This window comes from Phascolarctos cinereus, unplaced genomic scaffold, assembly GCF_003287225.1.
Source record: "Phascolarctos cinereus isolate Bilbo 61053 unplaced genomic scaffold, phaCin_HiC Scaffold_726;HRSCAF=1367, whole genome shotgun sequence".
Classification (NCBI taxonomy): Eukaryota; Metazoa; Chordata; class Mammalia; order Diprotodontia; family Phascolarctidae; genus Phascolarctos; species Phascolarctos cinereus.
This window is the reverse complement of record NW_027556098.1, coordinates 43,713,106-43,730,909: the sequence shown is the minus strand read 5'-3', so window position 1 is coordinate 43,730,909 and position 17,804 is coordinate 43,713,106. Positions and strand designations below refer to the sequence as shown.

The following is a 17,804-nucleotide window of genomic DNA, read 5'->3' as shown; positions in this document are numbered from 1 at the left end:
TATTGAAGGGACCTAGCAAAGACTGCTTATTTCAGAAATAAAATATTGTGCCTGAAATGGCTATTAGTCTGACACTTTAAAAATTAAATGACCAAAAGCCATCAATCTTGAAGCCACATGTGTAATGTCTTTATTACCGAATTTAATAAAACCCTCAACTTACGGTGTATCTAGTGAATGAAGAATCTAGTTAATCTTTATTGGAATATTTCTACTGATGAGACTCTAAAAGGGAGGGGGTGTGCTTTACCTGCTTTATTTTCCTGATCTTAAAATGTCTGAGAAACTAAACTTCTTTTGTTTTCCTAAGCTGAAACAGAATAACAATTTAAATAGGGTTTTAGCACTTCCTTTCTTTTACAAAAAGCAATTTTAAACAACTACAAAAGTCAGTATAATTGAGTAGATTGTTAGGTTAACAATTATGACATTTGCACTGTTCTACGAAGTAACTAATTTAATAAAATCACTATTACGAGAAAAAGATTGGGATAATTAATGCTTGAGGTTATGGAAAACTACCAACACTGATACACTGTGTGGAGGGAATTAATAATAACTGAAGAAACAATCCAAGCAGAAGAAATTTGTTGGCTATGCAGTTAAAATGAATGGGTCAATGGACTCCCCAAAGACCAAAGTCCCTGAATAACAAATGAAGCAGATTTTTATACATAAAAAACATTTAATCCAATAACAGCAATTAACTATAATAAAAACAATTAACCAGGATACAAAATTAGGTCATCTAGTTTCTAATTGGAGGAAAGATTAGGGGCTTTCCAAGTTGGAAAGTTGAAGGAGTAAGTTTTAGTCAAGTTGGGAGGGGGAAGAGTAGGTTTCGTGGTCCTCTATTCAGAAAATTAAAAGATCCTGATTAATTGCATCCATCTGTATACAGAAACACTAGATGGTTTATATAATTTAGTTTCCTATGGATGAATAACAGAAAAACAACAAAATGGAAGAGAATACATATGGCAGTCCAAGACGGAATCAGTGTTCATGAGATAGAATCTGGCTCTTTTGATTCCCACACAAAACCAACTCCATTTTGTAACTTGTAGTCATTTTATTTAATCAATTATTGATAGAGCTTTGAATCAGGACAATAATTTTGGAAGTAATTTAGAACTATGCAAGTAAAAGTAACTAAACAATCTTACCCAGAGACCCTTTTAGTAGGCTAATAAGGCTATCCATAAGAAGAAATCCCCCACATACACCAAAATGTTTATAGCAGCATTTTTTGATAGCAAATGATTAAAAACAAAGTAGATGACCATCCAGTGGTGAATAGGTAAACAACTAGGGTAAATAAATGTAATGGAACATGTAAATGAAAGAACAACATGACAAAAAAAAATCAAAGTTATGTATGTTGCAAAATTAAAAAGAACACGCATAACTTAAAAGAAGAGATATGAGATGACACTTCTACCCCATCCCATGGGTTTTCTTTCATTTATTAATCATTAGATTGATTTATTTATTTTTTGGAGGCCATTAGGGTTAAATGACTTGCCCAGGGTCACACAGCTAGTAAGTGTCTGAGGTCAGCTTTGAACTCAGATCTTCCTGATTTCAGGTGTTCAAACTACTGTCCATGAGTGTGGTAAATTGCATATATTTTCAGACTTTTTCCATGTATTATCAGTTTTCCCGATTTTTCTCTTTAAAAAATGGTACTAGATTGTACATACCCTTTGACCCAGCAATACCACTTCTAGATCTGTATCCCAAAGAGATCACAAAAACAGAAAAAGGACCTACATGTACAAAAATATATATAGCAGCTTTTAGTGTGGTGGCAAAGAATTGGAAATTGAGGGGATGCTCATCAATTGAGGAACGGCTGAACAAGCTGTGGTATATGAATGTAATGGAATACTATTGTGCTATAAGAAATGATGAGCAGGCAGACTGCAAAAACACCTGGAAAGACAGAGATGATCACAGAACATAAACAGACATATATATCATGACATATTAAAAAAAAAAAAAATTTTGCACAAAAGCAGTACAGATGCTACTAAAATAGAAACAATTAACAAGCAAAAAAATCTGGCAAACTTCTTTAAGAAAGGCTTAAAAACTAAGATATATAGGGCATTGTCTCAAATATATAAGAAAAAGAGCCTTCCTCAATAGATTAACAGTCACAAAATACAAGTAAGAAATTCTCAAAGAAAAATATCAATATCAATAACCATATGAAAAAATGTCCCAAATCATAGAAGTATATTAATTAAAATAATTAAAACCCCAAGACTCCACAGATTTACAAGCAAATTCTACCAAACCTGTAAAGAATACTTAATTAAAATACTACACAAACTTTGAAAAAACAGGTAATGTAGGAATTTTACCAAATTCCTTCAAGGACACAAATATGGCCTTGATACCTAAACCAGGGAGAATAAAAACAGAAAGAAAACTACAAAGCAATTTTTCTAATGAGTACTGATGCAGAAAAAGTTAAGTTTTATGATAGAATATAATACTCACTCCTGTTAAAAACACTAAAAAGCACAAGAAAAAATGGAACTCTCTTTAAAATGGTAAGTGTCCAAAACCAAAAGCAAGCATTTATCTGTAATGGAGACAAACTAGAAGTCTTTCCAATGAGATAAGGGGTGACTCAAGGATGTCCATTATCACCATTATTATTCAGTATTGTACCAGAAAGGCTGGCTATAGCAGTAAGAAAAATAAACTGAATGAATAAGCACAGACAAAGAAGAAACAAAACTATCACTTTTGCAGATAATGCTAGTTTACTTAAAGAACCCTAAAGAGCTAACTAACAAACTAGCCAAAACAATTGACAACTTTAGCAAAGTTGCAGGATATAATATAAACCCATAAAGGCCATCAGTATTTCTATCCAACAAAAACCAGGAAAAAAAGAAAAAGAAATTTCATGGAAAATGACTACAGACAGTATAAAATATTTAAGAATTTACTTGTCAAGAAACACACAGAAACTATAGGAACACAATTTAAAAATGTTCTTCATATAAAAACAGATCTAAATTGCGCTCAGAAAATAAACAGACAAAAACCTGAAACCTCAGGCATCATTCCCCACACCACAGGACTAGAACATGACTATAAAAATAAACCACTTCAAAAAATGAATAAGCAAAGGAGATAAAACCAATCATCACAGATAGACACTACAGCAATACAGAAGATGTGGGTTCATACTCAGAAGACAGTGAAGTTAAAAAAGCCACTCCTACTTCAAAGAAAAATGTAAAATGGTCACAAGTCCAAAAAGAGTTCTTGGAAAAGCTTAAAAAGGAATTTTAAAATCAAATAAGAGAGGTTGAAGAAAAATTAGGGGGAAAAACATACAATCCAAGAAATCAAGAAAATTATGAAAAGGAAGTCAACCCATTAGAAAAAGAGATCCAAAACCTTAAGAAAATAGCGCCTTAAAAACTAGAATTGGACAAAGGGAACCTAATGACTTCATAAAACACCAAAAAATGTTAAAACAAAATCAGAAGAATGAACAAAATAGAAAAGAATGTGAAACATCTCATTAGAAAAACTGATCTGGAAAACTGATTAAAGAGAGACAATATAAGAATTGTTGGACTACCTGGAAGTTATGATCAAAAAAAGAGTCTAGATACTATATTAGAATAAATTATTAAGGAAAATTGCCCTGAAGTTCTAGAATGAGAGGGTAAAAATAGAAATAGAAAAAAATCCACCTGAAAGAGATCCCAAGATGAAAACTCACAGGAACATCATACCCAAGTTTCAAAGCTCTCAAGCCAATGTGATAGATGATTAGTTGGACCCTATTTTATTCCAGTCAGTAATATGATTCCAGAAAGATGGTGATTATAAACTTTGATAGTAGGCCTCAGAACTGTGAACTGCAGATCAGGAAAAAGTAGGTACACTAATGCAATGCTGATGAAGATGTGAACCAGCACAACCATATTGGAAAGCAATTTGGAATGATGCCCCAAAAATCTATTAAACTCTGTCTGGTGACTACTAAACTCTGACCTAACAATACTGCTACTAGGTCTAGAGACCAAAAGAGATTAAAGAAAAAAGAAAAGCACTCCACATGTACAAAAACATATATAGTAGCTCTCTTGGAAGATGCCCACAAATTGGGGAATGGCTGAACAAATTATGGTATATGTATGCAATAGAATACTATTGTACTATGAGAAATGAAGGTGGCAATAGTTTCAGAAAAATCTGAGAAGACTTGTATGAAATGATGTAAAATGAACTGAACTGAAGCAGGAGGACAATATATACTCTACCAGCAATGTTATAAAAGTCATCAACTTTGAAAAACTTAGTAATTCTAATCAATAAAATGAATGGCCAATCACAATTCCAAAGGACTTATGATCAAACATGCTACCACCTTCAGGCAGAAAGGTGATGGACTCAGAGAGCAGTGAGAAGCAGATTTTCTTCTCTTTTTCTTTCTTTTCTGAAGTCATAGCTAATATGTTGACATGGTTTGCATGACTATACATGTATTTACAATGTTTTGGGGGGGTTATTTTGCCTTCTCAATGCGTGGGAGAATCAGGGGAAAGAGGGGAGAAAAACGTGAAACTGAAAATAAAATAAAATGGAATTTTTTTTAAAATTAGGAAATCATTCAAATTCAGATTAATCATCAGGAATTTCAAAAATTTATAACTAACTTCCTAATTTCTTTCATTACTTCAAATATAATACTTTAAAACATTTTCCAGCAAATTAAACTAAAGCTTTTCCTTGGGAAAACTTCAATTAAATATTTGTACAAGAATAACTACAAGTTTCAATAGAAATGCCTTCTTTAGACATCAAAACTCAGAGAATTAAAGATAAAACTGTTCTTATGGAGGGAGGGAGGGAAGGGGAGAGAGAGAGAGAGAGAGAGGGGGGGGGGGAAAGGGAGAGGGAGAGGGAGAGACAGAGAGTAGTACATTTAAGAAAGCAACTTAATTCAACTGATGCAATGACCAACCACCATTGCAGAAGACCACTGAGGATGAATGCTACCCAATGCCTGATAGAGAAGTGATGAAAGCAAGATCCACAATAAGACATGCATTTCTTTGAAAAGCCAATGCAAGAATCTGTCTTGCTTGATTAGGCATGCTTGTTGCAGGGCTTTTTTTTTTCCTTTCAATAATGGGAAAATGAGGGGAAAGAAAGCAACTACATGTTAAATGAAAAAAGAATAAAATTAAGCACACAAACAAAAAAAAAGCAATACTTTAGTTCAGAGAGTCAATTCTTAACTGTTAAAAATATTAAGCTATGGGGCAACTAGGTGGCACAGTGGATAGAGCACCCGCCCTGAAGTCAGGAGGATGTGAGTTCATAACGCTAGCTCTGTGTGACCCTGGGCAAGTCACTTAACCCCACTGCCTAGCCAAAAATAAAATAAAATAGAACATATATACATATATGTGTGTGTGTGTGTGTGTGTGTTAAGCTATATATTTTTTGCCCCCTGAGTACCTGTCCATGATATAAGGCAATCTCTATACCTACAAATTATGTGGTCATCCTCCTGAAACAAAAACTTCATCAAAAACACAAGTTTCAAACTGATAACTAAATAAATTATAACAGACCCCCAGTAGTCTCCTTCATAATCACTTTGCAAGCAACCTGTACTTTGCCTTATGTCAAAAATTATTGGATTTCATTCTAAGAGGACATTATTTAATCAACTAAATAAACCCTTTCTAAAAAACATGGTTAATTAACATAACAAACAGCAAGTACCACTAATTTCAGAAGAAACTCCAAAGCAATACTTACTTACTGCCCTTTGATGAGACTTATCTACATGAACTGGAAGGCTAAGTTTCATGTGGTGAAGCTGATAAAGATTGAACAAAAACTAATAAATTGGCTCATGACATAAACACTGTAATTTCCTTGGACAATAAAAGTAATGATACATACATTAATTCATACATGAATTATGATCAGACAAAAACAATGTGGTGTTTGCCTTGAAGTGAAAAGACCTGCATCCATTTCTTAGCTCTAGTATGTACTAGCTGTGCGATCTTGTGCAGATCACTGAACTTTTATTATCTTTAGTTTCCTTTACCAGTAAAATAAGGACAAAACTACTTATGTTACCTACTTCACAGAGTTGTGATGAATGCACTTTACAAACTATAAAACGTTATATAAATGTGAAGTATCATTACAACTATTATCAAATGCGAAGAACAATTTACTTACTCGGTATGACCCAAGCAGAAAGATTCTATGTTGTGCGGTGCTGCAAACAAACTAACACGGATTTTCTCATCTCTGTCTGCTGTGAGAATATAACGGTCATCAGGACTCAAGGCCTCCATGAAAAGGAAAAAAAAATTCATTTCACATAAATTTGTTTATCTAAAGCTATTGACATCTTACCAAGCAACAGAATAACAATTTAAAATAACAAGCTGGCTTCTCTTTCTCTCACTTCTAAATACAGGTCACTCCCAAAATTTGTCCTTCATCCATCTCCTGTAAATCTCCATACTCTCTCCCTAGATGATTCTGCCTACTCTTTAGGCTTCCATTATCATTCACATTCAGACAACTCCCAAAACTACATCAATCAAGCCAGCATTTTTTTTTTAGCTTCTATTATGTGTCTGGCACCGTGTTCAGTACTGGACATACAAAGACAAAATGAAACCAGTTTCTGCCTTTAAAGAGCAATCTTCATTCTCTCTCCCATTCCCATCCCTGTAAAAGCGCAGGGAAATATTTAAAAACATGTATCAATTGAGCAAAACAAATTCCTACATTGGCGATGTCCAAAAAAAAAATCCCCATTCTCCAGTGCTTATCAATCTCTACCAGGAAGGGAGCAGCATGTGTCATCGTGAGTCTTCTGGAATCGTTGGTAGTCATTCCACTGATGAGTTTCTAAGTCTTTTAAAGTTGTCTTTACAATATTGTCATTGTATAAACTGTTCTGTTTTGGCCCACTTCACTCTACATCAGTATATACAAGTCTTCTCAGGCTTCTCCGAAACCATTTCCTTCATCATTTCTCATGTCACAATAGTATTCCACCACATTGATTAATACCATAACTTGTTTAGCCTTTCCCCAACTGGTCAGCATCCCCTTACTTTCCAGTTCTTAATACCTTTGTACATCCTTAGAGCTTATTTTGTTTAGAACTAATTCCTCTTTTAATCTAACTTCCCTTCCCCTTCCTTCTCGCCTGTTTCCCTGTTCAGTGAAATGTATTTTTATACTTAACTTGTGTATAGGCTCCAGTCTTTCAACATGTTCAGATGAAAGTGAAGTTCAAGCATTGTCCAATCCCCCCACTGCATCCCTGTTTGCATAATCTTCTTGCACACCCAAATTATGTGAGATAATTCTCACTTTTCCTATCCCTTTGTCCCCTCCCTGAAATGTACCACTTTCCTTGTCCCTTTCCATGCTTCTTTTAATATCAAAACATAATACATCCACTCCCAGGTCCTCTGTCTTTTTAGACTCCCTCTATGTTCCCAGATAATGATAGAATTCTGAGGGGACACATGTATCATCTCCTTATATTTTAAGGTAAACAGCTTGTCCTTTGATTTTTCATTCATGTTTACCTTTTTATATTTCTCTTCAATCTTACATATGTATCTAATCTTTTCAAAGTTGTATATGGAAGTCTTCCATTTAATTAAAGAACAGAGGTATTTTTTTCCCCTAAAGAATTGTACTCAGTTTTGCTGGGCAAGTTATTCTAGGTGGTAAGTCTATATCTTTTACCTTCTGGGATTATTCTAAGATCTCCAATCCTTTATTGTGATACCTGCTAAATTTTGTGTGATCTTGACTATGCTTCCTTGGTACTTGAATTCTTTCCGGCTGCTTGCAGTCATTTTTTTCTTTGGCCTGGAAGCTCTGGATATTAGCTACGATGTTTCTGGGAGTTCATTTTGAGGTTTCTTTCAGCAGGTGACTGGGAGAGTCTTTCTATTTCCAGTTTGTCCTCTAATTCTAAGACATTTGGGCAGTTTTTTTGTTTTTTTTTTTTAAGATTTCTTGAACTATAATGTATAGGCTCTTTTTCTTTTTTTGATCATGGCTTTCAGGTAGTCCAATAATTCTTAATTTTTTTCTCTTCAACCCATTTGCAAGGTCCACTGCTTTAGAAAAGACTTTTTTACCTTTCAGGTTTTTTAAAAAATTTTATTTAATATTCCTTGTTGTCTTACAGAGTCATTAATTTCCATTTTTTCAGCCCTAATTTCAGAGAGTTTGTTCTTTGGGTAAGGTGCCCACCTCTTGTGCCAAGGTGTTATTTCCTTTTTCAATTTTTATCCTATAGAAGAACTCTAACATACTCATTTTATTTTTTTTTACATTTCTTTTTTAAAATAATTTTTATTAATTTATTTTTAGTTTTCAACATTCACTTTCATAAGTTTTTGAGTTTTAAATTTTCTCCGCCTCTCTCCCTGACTCCCCAAACAGCATGCAATTTGATACAGGCTCTACATAAACATTCCTATTAAACATATTTTCATATTACATACTCATTTTATTTAAGAACATATTTTAAGTTAAAAAAAAGTCTTACTTCCAGGAATTCCAATTAAATCTGTATCCAAGCTATGTTTTTCTTTGAGACTTTATAAGCACGTTAGGATCGTTTTCTTCTGGGATTATGTCTTGAGTGTCCCTGCCACCACAATAGTTCTTTATATGATGGGGTTCTTTTTTGTTTGCTCCAACCTACTTCCTTACTTTGGAGTCTGCATACTTCTGTTGAAAATGTCTAGGCTAGGGGCAGCTAGGTGGCGCAGTGGATAGAGCACTAGCCCTGAAGTCAGGAGGACCTGAGTTCAAATCCAGCCTCAGACCAAATACTTGACACTTACTAGCTGTGTGACCCTAGGCAAGTCACTTAACCCCAACTGCCTAAAAAAAAAATGTCTAGGCCAGAGGGAGGGACCCTGTGGCCTTCTAGGTCCTCAAGTGCAGCCCTTTAACTGAATCCAAACTTCACAGAACAAACCCCTTCAACAGAAGGATTTGTTCTGTAAAATTTGGACACAGTCCAAAGGCTGCACCCAAGGACCTAGAAAGCCACATACGGCCTCAAGACCACAGGTTCCCCACTCTTGGTCTAGGCTTTCTCAGGTTATTAAATATTGATTTATTCCAGGATAAGAGACAGCTTAGGTTGGTGACCTGAAAACTTTTAGTGCTCCCAAAGTAGTCTGACCCAGGGCACAGTTTGATCACTGCCCTCCTGGTTCTGGGAATCTAAGCAGCACAACTAAGGTCTTGCCCTACTTGGAGTTCCAATACAGTACTGCTGGACTCAGCCACTATTGGGAAGCTAGAAAGTTCTGCTGTTTCAGAGGTGGGTGGGTGGGTGTGTGTGTGTGTGGGTGGGTGTGTGTGTGTGTGTGTGTGTGTGTGTGTGTGTGTGTGTGTGTGTGTGTGTGTGTGTGTAGGTTCCACTTTGGTCTGATATTCCAGCCCTAGTTACTCCCTTGCAGGCTTCAGACTAGGCTAGAGGTTATAACTGAGACCTTGCTCATTTTCTAGGGTCAGAACCACATGGCCCTTGCTTGCTTCTCAAAATTGTTCCTTGATAGACAGCCTAGAGCCTGCTATCACTCCTAACCTTGGAACATCACCCTTCTTCATTCTCTCTTGGATCTCTGACCTGGAATTGGTTATTGAGCAACAAAGCTGCCAATTGACGTTTATTTCTGATCCTCACAAGGCTGGGCTACTCTTTGCTGTATTTTGAACCAATTGTTGCTCTAGTGCATAGCTGTGGCCTTGTTTAGGTCCTGGGCAGGAATCTTGTGGGTGGCCCTCTCTCCTGGCTACACCTTGTCTCCAGGCCTCCCGGTCTACTTCCCTGTGCTGAAACAGACTGCAAAAATCATTCAACTGAGTCATTTTTATTCCTTTCTCAAGTAGTTTAATGCCTGGTTCACAGCCTTCTGCTCTACTTCAACTTTTGGTCTTCTGTTTTTCTTTCCTCTTATGTTTTTAGGGATATCCATGTTGATATTCTGAAAATACTCTAACTTCTCAATTCTAATCTCCTCAACTCTACTACATCTACTATACCTGGGCTAAGCACAGGTTCAAATCTGACTCTATCATTTACTATATGTAAATCCCACCATCTCTCACAAGTCTTTTGCTTCAATCAGACCATAAACTCCTCACTTTCCATCCTTTCTATACCTTATGCCTTATACATTTATTTTATTTTCACCGAGACCTCTAATACCATCATTATTTTGTACTCTCCCAGTTAGAACACATCTGCTTTAACCTTATTTTTTGTTTTCCCAATCTGAACTCAACACTTAACCAGTTCAACTCTACAGAGACTTATCTCTATTTTTGAATCCTTTATCCCCTCCTCCATCCTATTAATGCTAAAGCTTTGTCAAACACCAACACTAGATTAGTCCCTCTACCTGTCACCAACTACTGCTAGAAGAAATCCTGAAACCACCTAAAGACATCTAATATCAATCCCTTATAATATCTTTAGTACTCCCTAAATGATTCTGGATCTCAGTACCCCGAAAGGCTATTCTAAACCTTCTCAGTAAGCCTTCTACACCATCCTTGCCCTCTTCATTTCAGCTGAGATCTTACTGCCTACTTAAAGGAGAAATCAGAGGCCTTTTGCCCCCTCTTCTACCCTTTTCTACATCTCAATTAATCAACAAGTATTTATTGTTTCCTATGTTGACAGGACCTGTGCTAGGTACTGAGGACAAAAACAAAAATGAAAATGCTTACATTCCACTGGGGAGAGAACATATGTCAACTATATGTGAAATTAATATAGCATAATTTTTTTCAGAGGAGAGCATTAGGAGTTTGTCCCTGATTGCCAGCCACACTACTAGCAACGGAGATGTACGGACTTAGCCCACAGACTTGCAACAAAATTCAACTCAATACTTAGTCCTCCTCATTCTTTCCAATGCTGTGAAGTTACAGGGTCTAGGCTTTGGAAAATTGCTGGCTCCAGAGTGGCCAGCATAGTAACATTTTGTACTGCAAAAAGTTTCTGGAGGAGAAAAGAGGGAAAGGAACAAGATGCATGCCTGAGTGTAAAACAGAGTGTAAACCCTGTCTACACGTCTCTCATTCCCAGGGCCTCTGAGACCCAAATTCCAAATCACCCTTGACTGCAGTGGTACCAATATGGCTGTGTTCTGAAGTCCTATGCCAGAGAACTGAGGAAAAAAAGGAACAAGACAGAGCAATATGTGTGAGGGAGCTGTGTGGCACTCCAATAAGCCAAACATCCAAAAAGCCCAGCACCCAGATGGGGCCATTGTGTAATCGTCCCCCCACCCCAAAACAACCATTATTTGCGACAGAGATCTAGGCAGGTGAACCATGAAATGCCCAGCATGTAAGAATAGTGAGACGCTTTGACAATCAGCCCCTCAGGAAAATCACCACCAGAGGGAAGGTAATCAGAAAGTGAGGAGAAGATAGGGAAAAATAAGGAAGAAAAGTCTGAAATTACCAAAGATCTCAGAAAGAAGAGAACTCAAAAACTTTGAACACAAGCAGATACATCAACAGGGAAAATATTCACAATAGAAGGAAACATGGTCTCCAGATCTAGCAATGAGTTCAGAAATTTCTGAATATTACAAAACAAAGGAAAATTTTCCAACACTTGATAAGAAAGAGAATCCTGTGGAATTTAAGGAGAACAGGGAACTACAACACACTGTTCCTGAGTGATTTAAAAAGATGAAAGAAGAGTTTTAAAAGCAGAATTTATGGCCTGCACAACAGAATAATGGGAAGAATAGAAAAATTGGAATCTGAGATGGCAAGTCTCACCAAAGAAACAAATGAGAACAACTTATCAAAAATATAAATATGTAGAAGTAGAAGGCAATTGAGAAGAGAAGGAAAACATTATAATATTAAAAGAAAATTGCTCTCTAACCAAGCAAAACATACCAATCTTGAAGACACAATGTATAGAGAAAGGATGTGTGGAGAGCAGTTAAGCATTATTTCCCAGAATACAAATCAAAAAACCAAACACCATAACGCAAAAAGTAATACATCCAAACTGCCCAGAACTCCTGGACACAGAAAATGAATGCCAATTGAAAGAATTCATAGATTACCTCCAGAAAACAACTCAAGGTTGCAAACTCCAAGAAATAAAGTGGTTAAATTTAACAATTCATTTCAGAAACAGTAAGTTCTGCAAGCAATCTGGAGAAAGATTTTCAAATACAAAGGAAAGAAAATTCAAACACAAAGACTATTCTGAAACCACTAGGAAACACAGGAAATGGAGCTTATTAGAATGCAGGCCAGGATGACCAACCCCACAAATCTGAACTATAAATGAAAAAAAATGCACAACTGAAACATTCTTTTAAGAAGGGGAATGGGGAGATAGGGGGCATCTGAAATACTAAGAAAGAAACCTAGAACTAGAACTTAAAGGAATATTCATTTCTCAAAAATTCAAACAGAAATGCAAAAAAGGTGAAGGTATGTGGAAGCCAAGGATAGCAACAGCAAGAAAGGGATTAACAGAGGGGCCAGTAAGAGACTTTACTGAATATACACAAGGAGATAGAATAGAAGTAAAGACAGAAGGAAGGTGGTCATTAACAGTGGAGAAGACAACTTGGGGAATGATTGACAGAACATTTTGACAAACTGCCTACATGTGAATCAATGTTTTTTATAAGATTACATTACAAAATGGGAAGGTATACAAAACGGGGAAGGAAAATGAGACTAGAGAGGAGTATGTGATATGCCTGGGTCAAATTTAGGGCTAGCAATGAGGGAAAGATGATCCCTGTGGTCTCTCAGGAGAAGAACTTGGAGGGGAGTGGATGAGGAAGGGAGAGAAGAACTGAAAAGGGAAGGAAAAAGGGGAAGGCCCTTTTTTGGCGGCAGGAGGGGACTGCACTGATGAATGCTCCTATAGGTGAAGAGAAATGTTCTGTGAAGGGGGGATGGGGACCTTGTGAATAACTGGGGAATTTGGTATTTGAAAAGACCTCTTGTCCTACCTCAGGAGGGGTGAGAGTTAGAATTTCTGAGACAACTCTGGGATAATGACAGCGAATGGACCCACTGAACAGATTTTTGAGACAAAAAGGAAAAGCGTGCAAACAGAGAGAGAGTAGAGATCAGTGACAGGCTGCATAAGCAAGACATGGGGAATGAGGGGCCCCACTATAGGGCAAGAGTTAAAAAATGTTTTTATAAATGGAATGAGTGTTAGAAGAAAAAAATCAGAAAAGAAATGAGACCTATGGAAGAAAGAATTGGAAAGGGAATTAACAGCTCAGCACAAGAGTATAAAACCTTGCCCAAGTAACAAACTTCTTAAAAATTAGAATGAACCAAACAAAAGCCACATAGAAAGCAGACTGGCAAAAATTAGGCTTTGAACAACATCTGAAAATATATTCCATTAAACATTCTAAATGGGAAAGTGACCTTAATATTAAAGATCATACTATTAAAAGATTATAAGAGAAAGACATATATCTCTCACAGTCATGGGTAAGAGATGTATGCTTAACCAAACAAGAGATAGCGGTAATTACAAAAGATAAAATATCTATTAACCTTGATTTCATGAAACTGAAAAGCTTCTACGTAGACGAAATTAATGCATCTAGGATAAGAAGGGAAGTGAGAACAGGGAAAAAAATTGTAGCAAATTTCTCTGATAAGGATTTGGTATCCAAGAGACATAAACAATTAATGAATATATATATATGTGTGTGCATATGTATATATATAAAACCTAATAATTGTTTGCCAATAGACAAGGGATCAAAAGTTATAATTAAACAGTTCTCAAAACTGGTGTTTTCTCATATCCAATCTCCTCAATCTTTCTGCAACCTCTGACACCACTGATTACCCTCTCTTCCTTGATATTCTCTTCTCCCTAGGTTTTCAGGATACCCTTCTCTCCTGGTTCTCCTCCTACCTATCTGACTACTCCTTCTCAGGATTCTCACCCAAATCATGGCGCAATAGGTGGGGCAGTGGATAGAGTGCCCAACATGGAGTCAGGAAGACTCATCTTCCCAAGTTCATATCTGACCTCGGATACGATGTAACCCTGAGCAAGACATTTTACCCTGTTTGCCTTAGTTTCCTCATCTGTAAAATGATATGGAGATGGAAGTGACACACACTCCAGTATCTTTGTCAAGAAAACCCCAAATAGGGTCACAAAGAGTAGAACATGACTGAAAAATGACTGAACAACACAAATATCCAGATCATACTCTCTAACTATAAGTGTCCCTCAGGGTTCTGTTCTATGTCCCCTTCTATTACTGTTTCACTTGGTGATCTCATAAGCCTCCATGGATTTAATTATTGGCACCATACTGACGATTTTCAAATCTACCTATCCTGCCACAACTTCTCTATCAACTTCCAATCTCACATCCCCAACTGGATAGCCAGTAGACATCTGAAACTCAGTATGTCCAAAAGCAAATTCATTGTGTCCCTCAAACCCTCCCCCCTCTCCTAATGTTCCAATTACTGTAGAGGGCAACACAATCCTCCCAGTTCCTCAGGCTTACAATCTAGAAGTTATCCTCAATTCCTCAATATCTTTCACCTCCCATATCCAAGCTGTTGCCAAGGTTTGTCCATTTCACCTCTGCAATATCATCTCTCCTCTGACCCTGCCACAGGGACTTTGGTACAGGTCCTCGTCATCTCCCACCTGGACAAGTGCAAAAGCCTGCTGGTGAGTCAGCCTGCCCCAAGTCTTTCTCTACTCTAATCTATCCTCAATTTAGCCACCAAACTGATTTTCCTAAAGCACAGGCACAATGACGTCACAGTACTAAACTCTAATGGCTCCCTATCACCTCCAGGATCAAATACAAAATCCTCAGTTTGGCCTTCAATGTCTTTCATAATGTAACCCACTTTTCTAATCTTCTTAACACTTTATACATCCTAGATTATATTTTATATACTCTTAAATATAAGAGAAATACAAATCTAAACAACTCTGAGATTTAACTTCACATTCTGCAAATAATCAAAAATAACAGAAAGTGATCATACTCAATTTCAGAAGGTTTGTGGAATGATAAGTACACTGATATATTGTTAGTGGAGCTACAAACTGATACAAACATTTTGAAAAACAATTTTAAATTATAAAAATAAAGTTACTAAAATGTCCATATTCTTTGAACCAGAGACTCCATTACTGGGCTTATACTCCCAAGGATCCATCAATAAGAAAAAAGTCCACAAACTCTCCAAAATATTTATAGTTGCAACTTTTGTGATAGCAACAAAATAAAATAAAATAAAATAGATGCCCCTCGATTGGGGAATGGCCAGGTAAAATTATGATACATAAGTGTAATGAAATATTAACTGTGCTGTAAGAAACAATGTATATGATGAATACAAAGAAACATAGAAAGACTTACACAAATTGATGAAGAGCAAAGCAAGCAGAGATAAAAATTAAAATATACACAGTAACTATAATAATGTAAATGAAAGACCAAACACAAATCAAAAAACAAAAAGTGATGTAACAAAATTATAAAAGATCAAGCACAATTAGAAGGAAGAGATCTGAAGACATTCCCAATACACCCCTTTCTGGAGGCTGAACATTTTTCACAGTGGTATTACATATCGTATATGTTTTTGAACCTGTTCAAAGCATTGATCAGTTTGTACTGATTTTTTCCTCTTTTTAAAAAATTTTTTGGCTTTAGTAAACACTATTTGTTATATGGGGCAGCTCTCTAGGAGAGGAAGAGAAGGGATACTGGAGATAACCATAATGAAAAACTTATTTTAAAAAAAGCGAAGATGGAAGAAAATGCACAATTAATAATTATGATGGTGAATATAACTGGGATAAACTCATTCATAAATGAAAACACATGGATTGAACTGACCAGTAACCAGAATCCATTAACATGTCGTTTGCAAGAAAAATACCTGAACATAGATTCAAAAAGACTTAAAGGGCAGGAGCAAAAGAAGTTAAAAAAGGAGGGGGGAATAATCATGACCTGTGACAAGACAACCAAAAAAAGATTTAATTAAAAGAGGTGAAAGGGAAACTACAATTTGCTGAAAGGTACCAAAGTAATGAATTCCTATCAATATCAAACAAATATGCATATATACATATGCATATAAATAGCATCTAAATACTTAAAAGCTAAGAGTTAATGGAAAAATAGAAAGTAAAACTTCAAAAGTAGGGGACCTAAAATTAATTCAATTTTTGAATCCAGATAAAACTAACAACAACAAAAAAAAGGACCAGAACAGAATTACAGAAAAGTTAGATATGATAGACCTCTGAAGATCATGAAATAGAAGTGGAAAAGAGTATACATATTTCTCATGTGTGCAAGATACCTTTTTTTTAAAAAAAGGCTTTTAAAAAACCTAACCAATATAGAAAAACAGAAATATTAAAACACATCTACCAAGAACCTCTTCATACTGAAAGATCACTGCAACCCTTGAAGTCACCTAACATTATCTTCTAATTCTGGGGCCCTTCCAAATGATTAGAAGGTAAAGAGCTCCTCTCAGAACTTCCCCTTAAGGAAAACCCCTGAGTGCCCACCCTCCCTCGCCCTTTTAGCTTCCCTTTATGTTTTGTCTTCCCATATTATATTACACTGTAAGCTCTTTGAAGAAAGGGACTGTTTTTCACTGCTGTAATTCTCAGGTATGTGTATGCTAAGCACCAAGAACACTGCATGCTACATAGTAGCGTCTTACTAAATGTTTACTGACTGACCTCTTTTAACAGATCACAACGCATTAAAAATACATTCAAAAGGCCACTGAAGAAACAACTAAAATTAACCAGAGAGTAAATAATTAATCCTAAATATTAGTGAGACAGAGAACAAATCAAAGGAACAACAGATGATTTCATTAAAGATAATGAAAACAATGAAACAACAAGCCAAAATTTGTGGGACAGAGTCAAAGAAATTCTTTAAAAAAAACATATCTCTAAACATTTTCATCACTAAAAGAGAAAACGCTGATAAAGAAATTGGAATGCAACTAAAAAAACTAGAAAACCAACAAATTAAAAGCCTTCATTTATATATCAAAAAGAAATGCTGAAAATCAAAGCTGAGATTAGTAAGACTAAAAGAAAAACAATCACAGAATTAATAAATCTAGGACCTGGTATAGTTTGTTGGGTTTTTTTTTAAACCAAAGCAATAAAATGGTGACAAAATCATTAGTGAATTAGATTTTTTGTAAAAAAAAGGAAATTCAAATCACTAGCATCAAAAATGAAAAAGGTGAATTCACAACCAATCAAGAAGAAATAAAAGAAATTATCAGAAAGTATTTCACCTAATTAAATGCCAATAAAATTGACAATCTCAAAGAAATGGATGAGTATTTACAAAAATATAAGATGCCCAGATTAACAGAACAGGAATTGAGGACTTAAGTAACCTAATCTCAGAAAAATAAATCATAAAAGAACTCCAAAAAAAAAAAAACCCTCAGGACCAGATAGGTTTACAAGCAAATCCTACCACACATTTAAAGAACACAATTCCAATACTACATGAACTGTTTGAAAAAACAGAGAAGGGAGTCCTGCCAAATCCCTTCTATGACATAAATACAGTCCTGATGTCTAAACCAGGGAATCAAAACAGAGAAAGAAAACTATAAGCCAATTTCCTTAATGAATACTGATGCAAAAATTTTAAATAAAATACTGGCAAAAAGAT

The 17,804-nt window shown here is 35.7% G+C and overlaps 1 protein-coding gene across 4 annotated transcripts in view; it reads right to left on the bottom strand.

Annotated features, from left to right (window-relative positions):
* WDR4 (WDR4 tRNA N7-guanosine methyltransferase non-catalytic subunit) overlaps positions 1 to 17,804 on the bottom strand; it is a 51,860-nt gene that overhangs the window by 24,553 nt on the left and 9,503 nt on the right. For all 4 annotated transcript variants that reach the window (XM_020973909.2, XM_020973910.2, XM_020973911.2 and 1 more), the window contains one exon: positions 6,244 to 6,356. In XM_020973909.2, coding sequence (XP_020829568.1) covers positions 6,244 to 6,356 — 113 coding nt within the window. The remainder of the gene's footprint in view (positions 1 to 6,243; positions 6,357 to 17,804) is intronic.